We start from the raw sequence: 20,120 nt of genomic DNA on the forward strand, positions 1-20,120 counted from the left end.
CACAACCGTGCTTCTCCTCGCCAGCACCCTCTTGCGTCCCTCCACCTCCACGTGGCCTCTCGCTTACACAGGGCTGAGCATCCCCTCCAGCAGCACCAGCACTAGTATCATCACCACACACACACACAACACACACGGTGGATGTCCTCATCCCCCGCCGACGTCGCTACTACACTTAATTGCTATATATTGTTTGTAACTGCTCGAGCCCACCTGTCGTCACCCAGTCCCATCTGTCCTCACTTGTGTTCATCTATCATGAGCTGGTGTGCGCCACCACAATCACCATCTACCATCCACTGCCTCTCCTCAACCGCCTTCCTGCCACAGCCCCGTACCTTGCCACCACCTACTTGCCGTATTATGTTTCACACCACATGCCGCCCACTGGCTCTCTCTCTCTCTCTCTCTCTCTCTCTCTCTCTCTCTCTCTCTCTCTCTCTCTCTCTCTCTCTCCGTCCACCAACACCCGCGTGTTACGCATTGCCTTTCTTCCTTCCCTCGGCCATCCGTACACGCACACATTCCACTATCGGTCACCCAGCCAGCCACCTGCAGTACGGCTCCGAAACGGAAACCTAATGAGGTGTGTGTGAGCGGGAGCCGCTCGGTAGCAGAGCGTAGAGGCGTCCTCCTCTTCATTTACCCCACACCTCCCCTCTCCTCCTCGCCCCAGGGAGAATCCCGCCACGCCTCGTGGAACTTGAATGGCCATCTGCTGTCACTTGTTAAGAGAGAGAGAGAGAGAGAGAGAGAGAGAGAGAGAGAGAGAGAGAGAGAGAGAGAGAGGGGGGGGGGGGGGGTTCACCGTAAAGACCCGTCCATCCGTTGTTGGCTGTCGGCTGCAGAAAACATTTCCGCCACTGTTCGTAAACGCATCACTTCCTGGTTCAGGTGGTAACGTATCTGTGCTGTGCCAGGCAGCAGCAGCAGCAACAGCAGTTGGAAGGAATAGTCGCCAATGGATACACACCCGACCGGAAGCCCTTAAATATGAACTCGATCATGTTTCAAGAACAAGGGGGGGGGAAAATAATTGAGGTATATCGTAGAGAATGTACGCGAGTCGTTCGTTCTTCCATACCGAAGATTTTCATATTTTTTTTTTCTGTTTATATTAAAGATTTCATTGAGGGTAAGTATTCACCAAGCAGTTATATGATACGGTTGAAGGGCGCATAGGCTGAGGGTATAAGTGGAGGCAAACACAAGTGTAAAGTATATATAGACGTAACGAGGGTAACGGACTGGCCTGAGACCCAGCTCCCGTTGTAAAAAGGGGACCATACACCGTTCATACTACCATCAACGTGCTCTTTGAAAACAAAGTCGTCACCAGGGTTATTGATGTTGGTATCAGTGCAAGAGGTCAGTATAAATCGTTTGAGACATAACAGAATGTCCTTGCCTCGGAAATGAGGTTTGTGGTGCACTACGTATACACTGTCTATACATAACTTGTGGGATACAAAGAGGGACTTACGGTTGCCATAGAAGTATTACACGACCTACGATTTGCTCGGCAGAGCTAATCAGGTGGAGAATGGAGCCGCCGGTTCAAATGCTCTGGGTCATAAAGACTCCTACAGATTGCTCACGAACTGGTAACCTCAAGGCGTGTTTTGATGGTTGTAGTATACACACGACTGCCCTTAACCCACTCAGTGTGTGTGTGGGTTAAGGCCAAATAGCCGTGGGGTTAGATGGGGGGCAAGTGCAGAACGCACAGTGTGTGTGTGTGTGTGTGTGTATATCAACATGGTGACAGAAAGGGATCATGTGCGCTTCTCCGGGCACCCAGAGGCTTCGCGTGGGAAGAAGTGGCGTCATCGCTGACGGCGTTTGTACAGAGGGGGATAATGGAGGGTATTCGTATGTCTGTGTGTACATGATGCTTAACCTTAACACATATGCAATTTTGCTGAGGCCAGGGTGGTTTTTTAGGCGTCACGTCGTCGTCGTCCATTGTTTATTAAAAGAGGGTTAGGAGTCGGGTTGGAGGTAATACGGAGGGAGGAGAAGCAGAGGAGGGTCGTGGTTGGGTTACAAAGAAAATAACAGGGGAGGGTGAGAGGAGAGAGAGAGAGAGAGAGAGAGAGAGAGAGAGAGAGAGAGAGAGAGAGAGAGAGAGAGAGAGGAGGAGGAGGAGGAGGAGGAGGGGGTAACAAACACATCGGGGCGTTGTGAAGTGCCGTGGTTAGGGATGTGTGGTCGGGTTCTATTTGTTTAGGGCAGCAACAACGACAGTGTTCTCGTTTTAAGAAACTGTAAGTACACTTAACATAGGACGGAGATCTTCTAGAAGAGAACGGAAGCCTTTTTAATTATATAATGGCCCAGCCCCTCACAGCATAACCAAGTAGAGTGGGAGTGTAGTGAAGACTTTGCACGGCTTGACTGAATCAGAATGAGTTCGTTAAGGGCAAACTGGTACTCTTGGAGTGGCGCCGAGTTTTAATCAAGACAAGGGGTGTTAACTCCTAAAGAAGCGGAGGATCGTCTCGCTGTTAAGTGGGCCATTAGGTGGTTAAAGAGGCGGGGAGTTACTGTTGTTGGCAGTGACGTCATGCCGCTGAACACTCTTACTATTCTCTCCACTGGACACAGACCCTCCTCGCTTCCATCTTTGTGTATACGTTAACATCGAGTTGCGTCCCCCCCCCCCCCCCCCCGCAACGTCGACCGTGATGTTCACTTTTCTCTCGCTGTCGATACCGTTTCATATTTTCTTCCGCAAGCGGTCGTACGGGCTTAGTGACGTGGGCGGTTGGTTTAGAAGCGTTCGTCCTCTCCTGCGGTGTGGGCTCGCCCGTGTCGAGGCGGGAGCCTGAGTAATAGAGAGAGGGAGGAGAGGGAGGGGAGAGTGTGCACTAGGAACATCTCTCGTTCGGTGGTTAGTCATCGTAACTCAGTGTGTGTGTGTGTGTGTGTGTGTGTGTGTGTGTGTGTGTGCGTACTGCGTCTTGCCTTGCCTCCTCACACCACCAACACATCATCATCATCATCAGCCCTGTTGTCTTGTACACACACTATTACCTCACCTGGATATAGCCGTTCCTTTGTAGTCTGTTGACTTGCATGGAGTGTTCACAACCTTTTTTTTTTCACCCCCTGAATTAGCCTGGATTGAGTGTTGTCTTCAGCCAGAACATTGTACAAGGTAGAAATAAAAACAAAATTATGTTGTATGTCTGTGTGTGTGTATGTGTGCGTGCGAATGTGTGTGTGTGTGAGTATGAGGCCTCGAGTGTGTGGGCTGCACGTGACTGTGGCTGCCCTAACCCGAGTGTCACTTTCTTTTTTTGTTCTTTGGCTTGTGTTGTGGACCCACCCCTCATTTTGTTTTGTTTGTTTTTGTTCTGTGTTTTGCAGGGTGACCCTCGTTCCACCCCCACGTCCAAGTCTGGTGGTGGGGGGAGCGGCGCCCCTTCCGCGCCCCCTGGCTCCTCCGGCGTCAAGCCCCCTGGGGTCCACCCTGGGGGTGCCGGGCCGTCCCCTCTCTTCCCCCCCTCCCCCTACCTGCCCCCCGGCGCTGCTGGGCCACGACCTGACCTGCCCCCGGGCCCGCCCCGTCCTGACCTCCCGCCCTCCGCCGCCTACCCCCCAGGACACGCAAACAACTACCTCCGGCCGCCGGTAAGTCCAGCACACCCTCGCCCACACCTTGTTGTTGACACACCCGCCACCACCCCAGACTTATATAGGCTTCATCTCAGCTGCCTCTGTGTTACCGCACCTTCAACTTGCCTTGTTGTAAATAGTGACCCTTTAAAAAGCACACACCACCATCATCACCACCACCTTCACCCGCAGAGCTTGTACTCTGTAATGTAGCCTCTTGCTTTTTGTATATTGCACCACTAACAGCTTTGGTGTTTTTGTTGTGGTCGTGGCTGTATAACTGTACTTGTGTATTGGCCTCGTCCCGTCCCCCCCAGTGGGTTGTGAGTGACCGTATGCTTCTTTGGTCTCTTCGCAGGTGTCCGGCTACGACCCTCACAGTGGTGTTCGGGCTCCGCCCCTCGCCTCCAACGGTATTCCCACCAACGGCTCCGCCGGAAAGCCGTAAGTGTCTCCCCTTTTCGTTCAAGTCGACTTGCAATATACGTGCTATTATCTGACATGTGAAAGCCTCAGTAGATCTCAGACACTGTCCAGCTTACTTCTATGTGCATTTTTTCTTTTCTGGTTTACAGGGCGTACAGCTTCCACGTGAACGGCGAGGGTCAGCTGGCGCCGGTTCCATTCCCCTCCGACGCATTGCTGGCGCCGGGGATCCCGCGGCACGCCCGTCAGATTAACACCCTGCACCACGGCGAGGTGGTGTGCGCCGTGACCATCAGTAACCCCACCAAGTACGTGTACACGGGTGGCAAGGGCTGCGTCAAGGTCTGGGACATCAGTCAGCCAGGCTCCAAGACTCCCGTCTCGCAACTCGACTGCCTCCAGCGGGACAATTATATTCGTTCCGTCAAGCTCTTACCTGACATGCGTACTCTCATCGTGGGCGGGGAGGCGTCGACTTTAAGTATCTGGGACCTGGCCACACCCACACCCAGGATCAAGGCGGAATTGATATCCTCCGCCCCTGCATGTTACGCCTTAGCCATCAGCCCCGACTCGAAGGTGTGCTTCAGCTGCTGTAGCGACGGCAACATCGCCGTGTGGGACCTTCATAACCAGACGCTCGTGCGACAGTTTCAGGGCCACACGGACGGCGCCTCTTGCATCGACATCTCGCCGGACGGCACCAAGTTATGGACGGGTGGCCTCGACAACACCGTCAGGTCGTGGGACCTTCGCGAAGGTCGCCAGCTGCACCAGCATGACTTCACGAGCCAGATCTTCTCCCTGGGTTACTGTCCTACCGGGGAGTGGCTGGCTGTGGGTATGGAGAGCTCGAACGTGGAAGTTCTGCACGTCAACAAGCCAGACAAGTACCAGCTCCACCTACATGAGTCCTGCGTACTTTCCCTCAAGTTCGCCAACGCTGGGAAGTGGTTCGTCTCGACCGGCAAGGACAACTTACTCAACGCCTGGCGTACACCTTACGGCGCCTCCATATTCCAGGTACGTTCGTGTCCTCAACCATACCCAGTCATGACTTTGTTAAGCCTTTTAACGTCATGTACACAATAATGCTAAGACGTAGACCTCTGTAGATTTGCTTCTAGACATTTCACCTGTATCAATAGCGCTCTGTAATTGGGAGAGGTTTGCTAATCGCACAGGTTTTACGTGAATGGTTCAGTAGTTCTTAGGAAGCACTTTCCGTTTCTCCCAAACAGTCAAAGGAGTCGTCGTCGGTGCTAAGCTGCGACATCTCGGCGGATGACAAGTACATCGTAACGGGTTCAGGCGACAAGAAGGCGACCGTCTACGAGGTTATATACTAAAAGTGGCAGCGCTGTGAACCGGCCTATTGTGTCTTCTGAGCGACGGTCTGTCGAGAGGTTAACTGGGCAAAAGTGGTGACACCTGACGCCCCTGGGTTGATGGGAGACAAAAGAGGACCAGGTTAATCAGTGGACAGTCGATACTGCGCAGGACACTTGTGTGTGTTTTGTAGATACCTGGCGGCAAGTTCCACAGTGATAAAAAAAAAAAAAATTCTTAAAGCAAATTGTGATGAATGGGCAGGTCATACGGTCGCCCGACTGCCAAGCGAGCCTGTAGGTGAAGGTGATGAGGGCCCTCGGCAGGAGTTATAATACAGAATGACCTCTGCTTCCTGGTGGCAGGGTCGGTCCGCCTCATGTAGTGATGTATGATGATGATGTTCAGTATTAAGACTGTAGTGATCGTGTTCTGAGGAAGTGTTCGATGGACAGCCTTGCTGGATAATTTTTTGTAGGTTCCCTGTGTTACCTATATTTTGGTTGTCCTTGTCCAATTTTTTTTTAGAGCCATTTTAGGTTCTACATTTCTTGTCTCGATTGATGAGAGACATTTTGTAAAGTATTATTCTCAAGGTTTTTTGCTCATAAAATAGGCAGCAGATAGTTGCCCTTATTACTTAAACGAGGCTGTGAGGGGTTCTGAAGGTCTCCTCCTCGACTCCACCGTTTGTGAACTGCTGCAAAACAGTCAGGTTTCCCCACTATATGAGGAACAGTACCTGCAATATAGCCCTTCATCTCTCCTTTTAAAGAACTAGACCAAGTTGACTGTTGATGGCAGTCTTAACCGGTGTAGTCAAGGACGGTGGTGGTGGGGTGGAAAAAAAGGCTTTGGACATTCTGCCCAACACCTTCAGTCCCTTAACGGTGCCTCACACAACGGTATCTCGATGTCTACTGAGAACGGGGGTGGAGATTATTCGTCCACAACGTAATACGAAGCTAACGAGAATTGTGGAAGCTTGTGATTTTTTTTTTTTTTTCGGAAGTAAATGGTTGGGAGGGTGATGGGTGGTAGTAGGGTAAGGGGGGGCGGCGTTGTTTTCTTTTATGGCATTGCGAAAGATGTTGGCTGTACTTCTCGAGGATGTCGACATGTAATTACAGTACTGTGTTGCCTAAAACTGTTTTGATTCGGGACGGCTTTGAAACGACCGAATACCATATGTATGGCTCTTGTGTAATACTTTGTACTCTGTGGGATAATTTAGTGCTTTTTTTCCTGACCGTTCGTTTTTCTCCCTCCTTATTCTTAGCTGTATAATAACCTTGCTCTGTCGTTTCCCCAATCCACCTCTCCCCTCCTCCGTCCACTTTCTCGTCCGTCTTCGATCTTCTCTGTGGGTCCTTTCCCATCATCCTCTGTTTCATAATCCTCCAGAGAGCTGGCGTTTGACGAAGCAGGCGGCTGGTTTGCTCCCCAGGTTTCGTCAACGAGCATATCACGAGATGTGTGTTTGTGTGTGACGAGTGAACTGTGGCGGAGAGACTGTTTTTATGAGAGGCGATTGGTAGCCACGTAATGACCAATGACCTCGGGTTCAGGTCAGTTGGGGTAGCGCAAGTTTCCTCTTGGTGCCGATGTAACAGATGACGGAGAATTCATCACATGGCTTCAAGTCTTGCCATGGCGCCAGGTGTCCGCCAAAGGGCGTTGGGCACGTCCGGGAGCTCTCATGTCTTATGCCGTTCAGAATCATTAAATCCCGATTGTGACACTTCACAAACCTTACAGTCCTGCGTTGACTTTTAAGAATGATAACCTAGGCTGTCGAGTGACAGCCTACAAGGAAACAAAAGTGCCGTCGAGTTATATATATATATATCTCAATAGTTCACGGGTTCTTCTTCTTCGTCGTTGTTAATGTTTCCGTAATAACGCTAAGCGTCAAGCGAAGTGTAAAAGAAGTATATGAATAAAAAGTCCATGAGCTGTGTTGTTGTTGTTGTGTGGGAGATGGAAATGTTGGAAAGGGTCGTCAGTTTTAGGAAAGTCGCACAGGTATTGCCGGAGTAAATTCGTGGTCATCGGTTTGAAAAGAAGAAAAAAAATCGAACTCAAATTGCCTCGTTCTAGTTTTAATGACGAATCATTCCGAAGATGTTCCTGTTGAAGCATGATAACCTCAGTGGGGCGGATGATTGTAAATTAGTAATCAAATTGATATTAGTTTGTATTACCGAGCATAAGCATCGAAAAAAAAAAGGTCATTTGGGATTGGAGGCAACATAGCGAGTCAGGCGTCATCAGTCTCGTATCTAGTCACCACACAACAAAGAACGGGCCGGCATCAGAGCCTCTGTAGGGTCCGTGTCGGCTGGGGACTGATGAATTTGACATCTGCCGACCGTAATAATGCTTATCAAATTTGAGGTCTTGTATTTCTTTAGACTTTCTCAGGATGTATTTTATATATATATATATATATATATATATATATATATATATATATATATATATATATATATAACCGCATGTGACTAGGAGGCATAAAAGGCATGGCTAGGGTCTGTAGTTTCCATTGGTCGGTCAAACGCACTGGTGAGCTGGTTACTATGGGAAATATGACAAAGTACAAAACAAAAAAAAAAAGTTAACATGGCTGAATGAAACACTATTGGTGGCAGAGAAAATGTCTGTTGTAGGCTTCGCTTTCCCTGTGGATGTTGTATAGACCTGTTTTCAATAATATATTATTTATATAGTTGAATACTGTTGTGAGCTGTCGACACTGCTTAGTGCAACTTTGGTGATATGGAGGTCATTTTCAAGGTAAAATATAAAAAAGAAAAAAATATTAGGATTTAAGGAATAGTGAGGAAAAAAAAAAAAGTATTTTCTTATTACAGTTGTTAAGCTGCCGTGTCGTGAGGTCACAACTCAGAAAGGTTGAAATTAACTGTTATACATTCCTGTCGGTGTGAGGCGAGCGAGGGTGATTTGGGGCTGGGAGTCGCGTTGCCACAGCCCCAAAAAACCTAATTTGTTGTATCATGAAACTTGAAGTGATGTGAGCTTAGGGCATTTTGTGTTACGATTACCACAAAAACAAGAAAGTCAAAGTTACCTTCAGAGAATAAAGAACGTATTTTCTGTTTCGTTTTGTTATAATTGAACGAATACCAGTTAAAGTTAGCTCACAATATACTCGAGTTTGACACTAGTAAACCATTAAAAACGCTTACGTGACGGTCCAGTGTTGTGCTGAAGTATTGCTGGGAGGCGGTGGCCATCTAGTGTGTATGGCGGGAAGCTTTCAATGTTCTTTTTTTTCCCCACCAGGCGTTAATACGTAATGCTTTCAAGTTCCTGCTGGACACACTAGATGGATCACACACAGTTGCACACGATTATCACCTGGACTTTGTTGGTGGAAATATGAACCCAAGGTCTTTCTCAGCCTAGATTGATATTCTGATGTGATTTCTCATTAAGAACACATTAAACATAATAAGGCCTTTCTCATTACGAGTCGATGTCCTCATCATTCGTGAGGTTTCCTCTTGTAAAAAAGAAAAAGGGCGTCGTTCATGAGTTTCGCGACGGAATAAGTGACCCTTTGAAGTCTTGTGTGAACGCGACTGGTTGACTTCCGTGAAAATAAGTTATTAGCAAGAACTGTGGACACTCGAATTCAAAAGAGTTTCGCATGGGTCTACGCCTAGGTTGTTGGGAGTGGACGGAAGTGTTCCGGCGTGAGAGGCATCTTTGGACTCTCTCTCAAAAGTCTTTGGTGTCGCGTTCCTCGCTAAATGCATCTCCAGAGTATTATAAAAGTTGGGCCAGTGTTCTAATACAGTAGTGACAATATGGGTGTGAATGAATGAAGGGAGGGAGGGAGGGAAGGGAAGGGGGAATGCAGATCGGAGAAACATTTTGTGGCTGTTCGGTAATTTAAGAATCTGATGCGTGCTTTGTGGATGCACTGGACGTTGTGATAGCCAGTGATTACGCGGAGATGGGAGGCTGTCATTGCCTGCTGCCCGTAGTTACTTGCAGTACTGTTCAGGTAAAAAAAAAAGGGGGGGGGGGGCAGTCGAAACTGGTCGGGTCAATTGTTCACAGGTTAGGGAGGGGGACACTTGACCACGCGACAGTTACCACACTTTGCACCATCTTTCTGCAAGGAATTTTATAGTATATGTTGAATTAACAAAACGGGTATATTCATAAACAGTAGTATTTCTCCTGTGGAATTCCTCAAGACTCGAGATGCACACATATTTTTTTGCGGCACTACCGAGTGAGAATGGCCCACAAAACGCTACCTCAGGTTTAGGAGAATTGAGCCTAGTGGAGGTATGGGTTTAATGGTCATTTTGTCTTGCCGTAGCGGTTCTATTTGAGGCATTATGTAGGTAAACCTTAAAACTCCAGGCTGTAGACAGCGTCAGGTAAAGTGTTCCTTGTCCGGAAACACTAATATTATTATTATCCCCCATGACCACTTAGTTCTATATATATATATATTTTTTTTTTCCATATTATTTAACGACCAACTTGCTATATACCATTTTTCTTCGACAGTAATGATTGATCTCTTCAATTTTTATATGTACATTTTTTTTTTTTGTAATAGTTGGAAAGAAAAAAAAAAATAAATACTTAAGACGTAGTTATTTTATTTGTGTATTTTTGTGAGGTGTTCAGTTGTGGGGTATCGAAGCTGTGAAGTAAAACTGGGAGGTCAAGTGCCTGTGAAGCCTTGCTCTCCGTAAATTTCCTAGGTTGTACTGGTTAGGTCACCCAACTGGCGAGATTCCAGTTTAGATGTAACTTCGGTTGGCAGTGTCGATGAATTGTATACCACAGCTGTGGGGTCCAGGCCAAGGCAGCTAATGCGGATAGATGCCTAACATTTCCTCTATATTAGAGTGAAAGTTTAATAAAAATAAAGATGTAATCCACGGGACAATTATTTTTCTGTAATTAGACTAAACTGGAGTGTAAAACGAAACGGCAGAACGGGTCGAATTTGTAACGTAAACAGTTTCTGAAACTTCAAGAAGAAACTTATGCATAATGTTTGACGTAGCCCCTATCCCTCACGTGCTGGCCTGCCACACAGCTGTGTACACAAATCCATCTACATCAGCGAAAGTCTCGCTAAAAGTGTACAACTAGTGAATGTATTATGCCCTCTCTCTCTCCACAATGAATAGTGCAACATCACTATGTGTAAGAGATTTGCAATAAAACATGAAAGACAATTATATTTTATATCCTTCAATGTAATTTGGTTTTTGTTTCAGATCCTGCCGTTCCTGAATGATAAGAAATACTGGTAAATATTGTCTGTAAAATGTATTAGCGGACTTTCAAACACGAGTCTCTAAAAATCCAGTTCTATTGCTGAGAGAGGGGAGACGAATTTTGCAACTAGAATAAAAGATGCAGTTATGCTGTCAGCGGTAAAAGGCACGAAAGTAAATAAAACGGCAGGTCCAGGCAAGTCTTATAAAAGGACACTGGATGAGACGAACAATGAAAATTAAACCCTTCTCAGCCCGATCAAGTCGCTGCAACTGGAGATGTTCCAGAGTAACTGAAATTTGCCAAAGTAACACCAATACTTGAACAATAATTCACTTTAAGTTACTGAAAATCGCGAACGATACTAAGTGGGGAAATGAACCTACAACAGAAACTGAATGATTGCAGCCTCAAAGTTGCAGATAAACTGATTGAGTTCGCTCACCAGTGACAAGTGAATTCCAATGTAGTTAAGTGCATGTATTTACACATCGGTGGTTCAATTTACAAACTACGGCATGAAAGTGTGTTAAGCTACAACAGGTCAATGAGGATGAGTACTTGGATGTAATGATCTCTCGTGACCTAAAGCCAAAGCGAGGCGAAAGGTACTCTTGGGTTCATTGGTTGGGCTGTCACATTAAAGTTGGGAAGTTATCCCCCCACTGTACAACTCCCCGGTGCGTCCCCATTAAGTTGGGAAACTATCCCCCCACTGTACAACTCCCCGGTGCGTCCCCATTAAGTTGGGAAACTATCCCCCCCACTGTACAACTCCCCGGTGCGTCTCCATTAAGTTGGGAAACTATCCCCCCACTGTACAACTCCCTGGTGCGTCCCCATCTTGAGTACTGTGTCCAGTTTTGGTCACCCTAGCTGAGGGAAGACACAAACAGAATGGACCGAGTACAGAGGCGAGCTACCAAGGTGATTACCAGCCTAAGTAACAAAATCCTATGAGCCGACTGTACGAATCAAATGGATTCATCTTAGAAAAGGTTAAGAGGAGATCTAACACAAGTATTCACAATTATTATAGGCTTAAGTAATCTCTAACCAGCTACTTAAGAGTTAATTTGTCTGACTTCACTCGTTGTACACTCTCTTCAACAGGACTGTTAACATAGGGAATGATTTACTGATCGGAGTAATGGACAGCAGTGCCATAGATAAGGTTTAAGCTCGAACTTGATTAAACAATTTTGCTTCAATTCTACGAGTGGAATTATATGCGCCTCATTAGCCATACGATCAATTTACACTGTGCTCTTCCTCTGAAAAAATCTGAATATCTCTCTACTCCTGCCAGACTAATCCATGTTTCTTTTTCACTGTCACAGACAGACTCATCATTAGTTACTGCGATATAAACAATATATTCGGAGATCATCCATACAACCAAATTTCAATTGCCTGTGTATAACAGACAAATAAAATGAAAAAAAAAAAGAAATAATCTATTAAGAAAGTCATAGTCTACCGCAGGTTATACAGGCACCATCTTGAATCCAAACTATACACACAGTTGATCTAATGTGTAACATAATCACGGTCTATACCCAGTTTCAAAAGCAGAGAAAACTCTGTTCTTGGAGGAAAACATCTAATGAATGGACAGCTCATTATGAGGACTTTGGCTGACATTATTCATCGACTGAAGAGCACACTGAAATAATAAGTACGAGTAATAATATCTCATTAACTTAAGAGAGTCTGTGCGTACATCTTTAAGAGCCCTAAAAGGCCCTAAATTTTGGATGTACTCATGCACAAAAGTACACATCAAGGCCAGGCCTTAACTGAAATATAAAGAGGTGAATGAAAGGGACAAGGAAAGATATCTAAGAATTCTGGAGGAAGTGATAAACCCGGTCTTTTGAAAAGTGCCAGGTCATAGTCCCTGGGAAAGACACGACACGACGGAGACTTCTAAAGCTTCGAGATGTACGAAAAGAAATAGATATCAAAACAGTCCACCCATGAGTAGCCTTACAGACTCACAGTAACCATCAGACGCAGCAACCTGCCACGTATTGGGCACTGTCAGCCATAGTAGTAAACACATTAACTAGGTGTCCACACATCAGTCCTTGGAGTATATAAGGACTGAGCCGGCCAGGATAACGGTTTACATGATCAATTTGGAGAGGTCTGATGCACCGAGGATCCAGTGATGCTGGTGCAAGATCCGTCGGTATTAACTCCCTTTAGTGGCCGTGGCTGGAATGGGATTAGGACGAGCCACCTGCTGCACCCTGATGAGTGATGCTGGGGGGCATATGCCAGGAGTTGCGACCGGCCGTTGACGACTTGCAGGACGCGTTGAGCGGAACTGGGAGGCGGACGTGGAGTCTGAGACACTTGGCACTAACTAGTGCATTAAGGACGATGATTTAACTCAAGTGATTGTAGGGAGGGCAAGCTCAGTTCTGACGTTCATTACCCTGTGTGAGACAACTACCACTGCTCTATTTTGCAAGATCTCAAGGAAACGCGTCAGTTTCGGATCAACCATAGACAGGTGGTAATGACTAGGCCACACTGAGTGGCGGTGTGAGTGTGAACTGGTCAAGTAGAACTTGAAGTCTCTCGGGTGAGCGAGATGCTAAGACAGATGTCATCGTCATAACACAGCACAAAGTCATCAGTATCAAGGATATGGAGAAGTTTATGGATGAGAGCACTGAACAGTGTTGGACTTGGGACCTCTTCCCTGTGGGGTCCTTAGGGCAAAAGGAAAAGGGTCTCTGAGGGCGCCTCTAAACAGGACCTCTTGCGTGGCGGTCGCATACCTATCCTCCGATCCATCTCAGCACCTGACCCCCCCTCACGCCGCGCTCTTGAAAGATTCGCAATACCAAAGCAAGATTTGAGGTCACTGGAGGCTGTCCATGTGTATTCATTCTCTTGTGCTCTCAGACTCCGTGGAAACCAAGGGTGTCCCATGCTCGCACGCCAGTTAAGGACTCTTGGTATGTCTATAGCTTGCACCACACTGTTGCCTCTAATCTTTGCCGAACCTTAATCCACTGCTTCGCCGGTTGGTTTAATGTTCAGACGTCGAAGTGTTGTTCCCCGATGTTTTCGATGGTAGGCCACCTCTCGTCTGTGACGGATCGTCGAGTCCTTCCTTCCTTCCTTCGTACCCTCTGTAGATGTAGCAGGCGATTACCAGTGGGCTGCCTCCCTCACCAGTGTAATCAATGACCCCATCAACTCGAAGTCCCCCATCAGTGTGATACAGTCAGCTACAGAGGCATAAAAAAAACCGCTGTCCTGGGGGTGCGTCCCTTTCCTTCACCACCTGAGCCCAACGCCAATGAGACTGGCGGAGTATATACAGAGGATGTTCAGCAAAGACATACACTGTGGGATAATGTCTGGTTACTCCAAAAGATCGGGTCGATGAAGTACTAGACAACTCTCTCCATCAACATCAACTCTAAACCCATATCATAAGGAATATTTTTCTGCTGAATACAAACTTGTGGTTAGAATATCGTTTGGTCGTCTTAATGACCTTTAAATCAAGTTGTTAAATGAATACTATCTTAAAGCATTACCTAATCATCGGCATCGTATTTACTGAATATCTAACGCTAACTGAGAGCATTATGATATGTTTCTATGATCATTCAAGCACAGAAGTGTTTCAATTTTGAAATAGAATGTTTTTCAGCTGAAAAATACCAGCAATTTTTGGCATCTTTTTCAGGAATGAGATTTCATTAAAAACCTCATTACAAAAAAATATTTTTTTCATGCTGGATACAAACCTGGTGTTAAAGTACAGTTTGGTTGTGTTTACGATCTTTAATCAAAGTGGTAAATGGGAGACAGTTTAGTCCCGCGCCTTAAAAAACAAATAAACCACGCTCCTTAAACACCCCCAGAAATAAGTCATGCACCTAAACCACCCCCAGAAATAAATCACGCGCCTTAAACACCCCAGAAATAAATTACATATCTTAAACACCCCCAGAAATAAATAACGCACCCTCAGAAATAAACACCTTAAACACCCCCAGAAATAAATAACACACCTCAAACACCCCCAGAAATAAATAACGCACCTCAAACACCCCCAGAAATAAATAACGCACCTTAAACACCCCCAGAAATAAATAACACGCCTTAAACACCCCAAGAAATAAATAACGCACCTCAAACACCCCCAGAAATAAATAACGCATCTCAAACACCCCCAGAAATGAATAACGCATCTCAAACACCCCCAGAAATGAATAACACACCTTAAGTGCCGCCAGAAATACGTGAACCAATAACCAACCCAAAAAAATTCTGAGCCGGTAAAGAGAACCAGCCAAGGTGGGTCAAGTTTCTGTCTGGGGTCAAGAGGTGTTCTGGGGGAGGGAGGGAGGAGGAGGAGGAGGAGGTGGTGGTGTCCATAAGGGGAGGAAAGGGGATGGGTGGTGTCGATATGTGTGGGGGGGGCGGGGGGAGGAAGTGAGCGAGTCCCACAAGACGTCAGAGAGAGAGAGAGAGAGAGAGAGAGAGAGGGGGGGGGGGGGGTTGGGGGAGGCTGGAGCCCCATGGGAAACGGGGATGGGTGGGGGTGGGAGGGAACCTGACCTGACCTGACCCATGAGTCACACATGTCATGGATTCCTTATTAAGTAACAGCGCCTGACATTGGGTCAACCCCACCCCACACAAACCCCACAAACCCCAATTTCCTCGAGTGGTAACACACGGTGGGTGGGGTGGGGGTAGGGGGGGATGGGACTAAGACGACCCCCACCCCCCTTGGTCATGAGGAGGGTGGAGGGGGGGGAGACGGGCGAGATTAAGAGAGGGGGAAAAAATAAGAGGGGGGAGGGGGCATTAATTAACTGATACACAAGAGGGTCCTTTCTCTCTCCCTCCTTCCTCTCTCTCACACTCTCTCTCTCTCTCTCTCTCTCTCTCTCTCTCTCTCTCTCTCTCTCTCTCTCTCTCTCTCTCTCTCCCCTCCCCACCCTAATCCTCTCAACACACATCAGTAACTTATTTATTTGCCGAGTCCACACATCTGGGAATGTGTTTATGTTTCTTTACCGTGACCTCTCTGACCTCTGACCTGACCCGCTGCTCCAGGTCCAGGTCCCCTCCCACTTTGATCCTGGTGGGAGAGGGAGCAGAGACGGTCGAAGGAAGGGGAGGGTGGGATGGACGTGTTTGGTGAGGTGTAATATGAGGTGAGGGAGGAGTGAGGCGTAGTGAGGGGAAAACGGAGTGGGTAAAAGACGGTGAGAGGGAGGGACTGTGGGAGGACACGGTACACAAAGACGTGTATTGGGTGAAGCTCCTGTTTCAGACTTTGCTGGCTGGGTGGAGCTCCTCTTTCAGACTTTTACTGTGTGGGTGAGACTCCTGTTTCAGACTTTACTTTGTGGGTTAGACCCCTGTTTCAGACTTTACTGTGAGTGAAACTCTTGTTTCAGACTTTACTGGATGGGTGAACGTCCTGTTTCAGACTTTACTGGGTGACCGAGACTCCTGTTTCAGATTTTACTGAGTAGGTGAGACTCATGTTTCAGACTATACTGGGTGAGCCAGACTCCTGTTTCAGACTTTCCTGGGTGGGCAAGACTCCTGTTTCAGACTTTATTCAGTGGGCAAGACTCCTGTTTCAGACTTTAATGGATGGGCAAGACTCGTTTCAGACTTTATTGTTTGGGTGAGACTCCTTTTTCAGACTTTCCTGGGTGGGTGAGACTGCTGTTTCAGACGTGTACTGGCTCAGTGGGACTAATGCTTCAAACGCGTATAGGATGACAGGCTCCTCTTTCAGACGTGTACCGGGGTGACAGGCTCCTCTTTCTGACGTGTACCGGGGTGACAGGCTCCTGTTTCAGACGTGTACCGGGGTGACAGGCTCCTCTTTCAGACGTGTACCGGGGTGACAGGCTCCTGTTTCAGACGTGTACCGGGGTGACAGGCTCCTGTTTCAGACGTGTACTGGATGATACCGCCCAGCACAGCCTAATTAACCTCTTGGTCTTATTCGTTACATATCTATTTACGTTCTTGAGACTATGAATAGCAACAGTTAATTTTCAGTCTCTGTAATAAGATGAGGATTGTCTTGTCTGTTCCAAACGCAATTTCTAGCTCTTGAAAGTTCCTCTCTTTCTTTTTTCTTCAAAACAACTCCATTTCCAAGATGTCAAGAGATAAGGCCAAGTCTGTAATTCTGATATATTTCTTTCCTTCTTTCTCTTCTTCTTCTTCTTCTTTTCCTCCATCATCATCATCATCATCCAACGATTCAATTTGGAGATGTTGAAGATACCATCAGCTCTGTATGCCATGCCTGCAATTCGCCCCCTTTCGTCTTCTTTTGTTTAGCCCTGTCATGCGAATGGATAAGTTGTTTAATAATTGCAGTGCATGACCGTCTTGGTGGATTCGGGTCCATAACTTCCCCTCGAGTAATGAGATACACTAATGGACTCTCATGTTAATGATCCACCTCCTGTTTTTCTCCCGTTTTCCTCCGCTATACTTCGCAACACGTCTTTGATGCGTGGAAGACGAAGATAAAGAAAGAGGAAGACTCAGGGATGAAAGTGAAATGGGTCTTGCAACTGTTTTTTTCTTTTTAAAACGCAAAACCGCATTTGCCCGCGGGGAAGGAAACCTCTTGAGAGACTATGAAAGACAATGTAGCTGTAGTTAATATCATGTACTGTGATCACTTTCAGGCTACAGAGACATCAATGTGGAAGGCAGCGAACCCATACTAGACAATGTACCTCTTGGGCACAGGTACATGTGGCTGGCGAGTGGATAGAAACCATTCCAAATGCTGAGTGACTCTGTCCTATACCTGATCAACGTAATCTACGACACTGTATGAGGAAATGTCCCCCCAAAAATATCAGTGATTCCAGACCTGAAGGCTTGCTTGCTACTTCGACAACTTTATGACTGCTTCACTGATGCGAGATATTCTTTAAGACATTCTGATATCATATCCCAAACTTCGCCGTGCCCTGAGCTATACAGACATGGAGTCATACTCAGTGCTCAAGTGCATTTTGTAACGACGAGTCCTTTGGGTAATGTATTTCAAACCATTTGCATTACTATCACTGTTAACTACCTGATGTGTTCTTACTCCCCGTTCTAAAGCCTGTATAGCCTTACCCTCACAAGCATGAGACCCTCTTATCATGTACATCCTGAATCGATCTGACTCGTGTATTATACCCAAGGATACCATGTCACTCTATGTCTTCAAGTATATCATTATCAGTAAAAAGACGTTAACATGATACACGCGAAGTCGAATCATTGTACACCAGGTTAAGAGGGAGGGGGTTAGAGAGAACGCTTGCTTGTGAAATGTCTTGGGACGAAACATCTGTGAGTGAGATTTAACAGACACCCCACCAGGAGATAACCATATCAAACGAAGTCAAATGTCACCAGGTTCTGTTCAAACGTTAATCGCGAGGGGATCGGCTTGAAATTCTATAAGGCGACTGTTACCTCTCATGTGACCAGTTAAATCACTTAGTGGAAGGAGGAGAGGTTAGCCTTCGGGGGACGCCCCAGAGATGGACCATGATTGGAGGAGGGATATGTTTTCCCACCGCCGCATCGCTCGCTATACGCAACAACAACAAAAAAAGGGAAGTGGGGAGGTGGTGGGGGATAAAAGATAATTAGTCTTGTTAAACCCTTAAGGAGGCTAATAAACCCGTTCGCTAGACACTCGATGCACCCACCCTGCCATTTGTTTTTGCCGCCCGGACACCCGTTTTCTACCGCAAGCAGGTATTTCTGGTACGTTACTCATTCCCATCCCGCTGAACGGATCTGTCTCGTCACTCACTACCCCCCTTCTCTCTGCGTCGAAAAGTCTCGAGAGAACGTAAATCTATTTTTTTTTGTCTTTCTTCTACAACGTTTGCAATCTACGCGAGTAATTGTCACCCATGTTCGCGTCCACTGTCATTTAAAGAAAAAAAAGGGGAAAAAAAAACTTTCCGTTATCGTTTTGGTGACTTTTACATACTCTTATTATCTGTTCGCAATAGGGGCATATATATATATATATATATATATATATATATATATATATATATATATATATATATATATAGGGTTCGACGGCCGGTGTACGTTCAAGCCTACACATACATATGTTCGAAGCCAAGTTCTCTGCGTCTCAAATTTCACAGGGAACTCGCCAGAGTCTGTTGTTGCACACGTCTAGACTTTGAACTTCAGAGTGCGTGAATACCTCTCTCTCTCTCTCTCTCTCTCTCTCTCTCTCTCTCTCTCTCTGTATACCTTAATACCATGAATTATGGACAGCGTCAACCAATTTCACGATCACATCGTGAGAAGCCGGTGAACAGCATCTGGCCCAACCATGGTCCGGTTTCGTTCTACAGCACTGTCAAAAACCTCTCCTACTTTTCCTACACGCTTCCACAGCAGTAGAGAGACACGACCTTCAGGAAATTATTGCGAGCGATATTAGCAATGTTCTTGTAAGGTTTTTGCATTTTGAAGGGAACCACATCAATATCAAACATCATGTCCCCCCAAAAAAAATTTTTTGGACTCCTCTTCACATGCCTTTCTTTGATACATACGAAGCTGCTGATCATTTCTGACGGGTTTCTTAAATGCAAAGCTCCAGTTATTTTCCTTTTTTTTTTTTTTTCTTAAAAGGATTTGAAACCAATGTTACCTATCCACCCAATCGAGTGATCTTGTCTACAGCAGCTGTCAAGTACCTTAAAAGTAACCATAAATGAAATGCATACGTCATTTAAAGTAACCACGAAGACTTGGGAAAAAAAAAAAGAAATGATTCTCACTTGAAACAAATCTCGTACTTACTTTTGTCTCAAACGCATACAATGTTTACACAAGCAGTAGGGAACAACAGGAGCAACAGGAGGGGCAAAACATCCTCTGCCGTTGGACTAACGGAATGTACCGTCAACAGACGAAATGCGACGAACCAGCAAACCAATCTCTTGCAAACGAGAAGACAGGCTGATTCTCCACAACAGAAAAAAAAAAAAAAAAGAAAAAAAAAAGGAATAAATAGCTGACCAGTTGTCTAAAAACGCACGCTTGAACAAATCACTTCTCCCCCCAACTGACTTTATTCTTTTTACGTTCTCGCGGACGCGTTCTTATATAACTTCGCTGACCACTTGATATTCCACTGGAGTTCTACGGGCTCGGTCGGGGTTTGCGCTGACTTACGACACGATCGCAGGCTTCATCATCATCTTCATCAGGGATACGACGCGTCTGTCAGGCCTGTACAAGGCGACATGCGACATGAACGCGCTAACGAGTACAATGCCACGAGACGTGCAGTTTACTGCAGTCGGGGGTTAACTTAAATTTCGCGATGTGTATCAAGACGTGTTCGGTACGGGCTATGGCTTAATGATCACACAGCAGCAGAGGGCGTGTTTATGTAAAGAGAC

General features: G+C 46.3%; 1 protein-coding gene and 1 long non-coding RNA gene across 8 annotated transcripts in view; one reads left to right on the forward strand and one right to left on the reverse strand.

Moving 5' to 3' along the window:
* LOC139749594 (protein groucho-like) overlaps nt 1-10,610 on the forward strand; it is a 100,214-nt gene extending 89,604 nt beyond the window's left edge. For 6 of the 7 annotated variants that reach the window (XM_071663685.1, XM_071663687.1, XM_071663691.1 and 3 more), the window contains 4 exons: nt 3,373-3,636; nt 3,980-4,065; nt 4,197-5,070; nt 5,289-10,610. In XM_071663685.1, coding sequence (XP_071519786.1) covers nt 3,373-3,636; nt 3,980-4,065; nt 4,197-5,070; nt 5,289-5,396 — 1,332 coding nt within the window. In that variant the 3' untranslated portion in view covers nt 5,397-10,610. The remainder of the gene's footprint in view (nt 1-3,372; nt 3,637-3,979; nt 4,066-4,196; nt 5,071-5,288) is intronic. The other variant, XM_071663692.1, reaches the window with a different exon arrangement.
* Nucleotides 1-20,120, reverse strand: part of LOC139749596 (uncharacterized) — a 186,208-nt gene that overhangs the window by 103,452 nt on the left and 62,636 nt on the right. The window lies entirely within an intron of this gene.

The sequence above is a fragment of the Panulirus ornatus genome, chromosome 7 (genome assembly GCF_036320965.1).
Source record: "Panulirus ornatus isolate Po-2019 chromosome 7, ASM3632096v1, whole genome shotgun sequence".
NCBI classification, from domain to species: domain Eukaryota; kingdom Metazoa; phylum Arthropoda; class Malacostraca; order Decapoda; family Palinuridae; genus Panulirus; species Panulirus ornatus.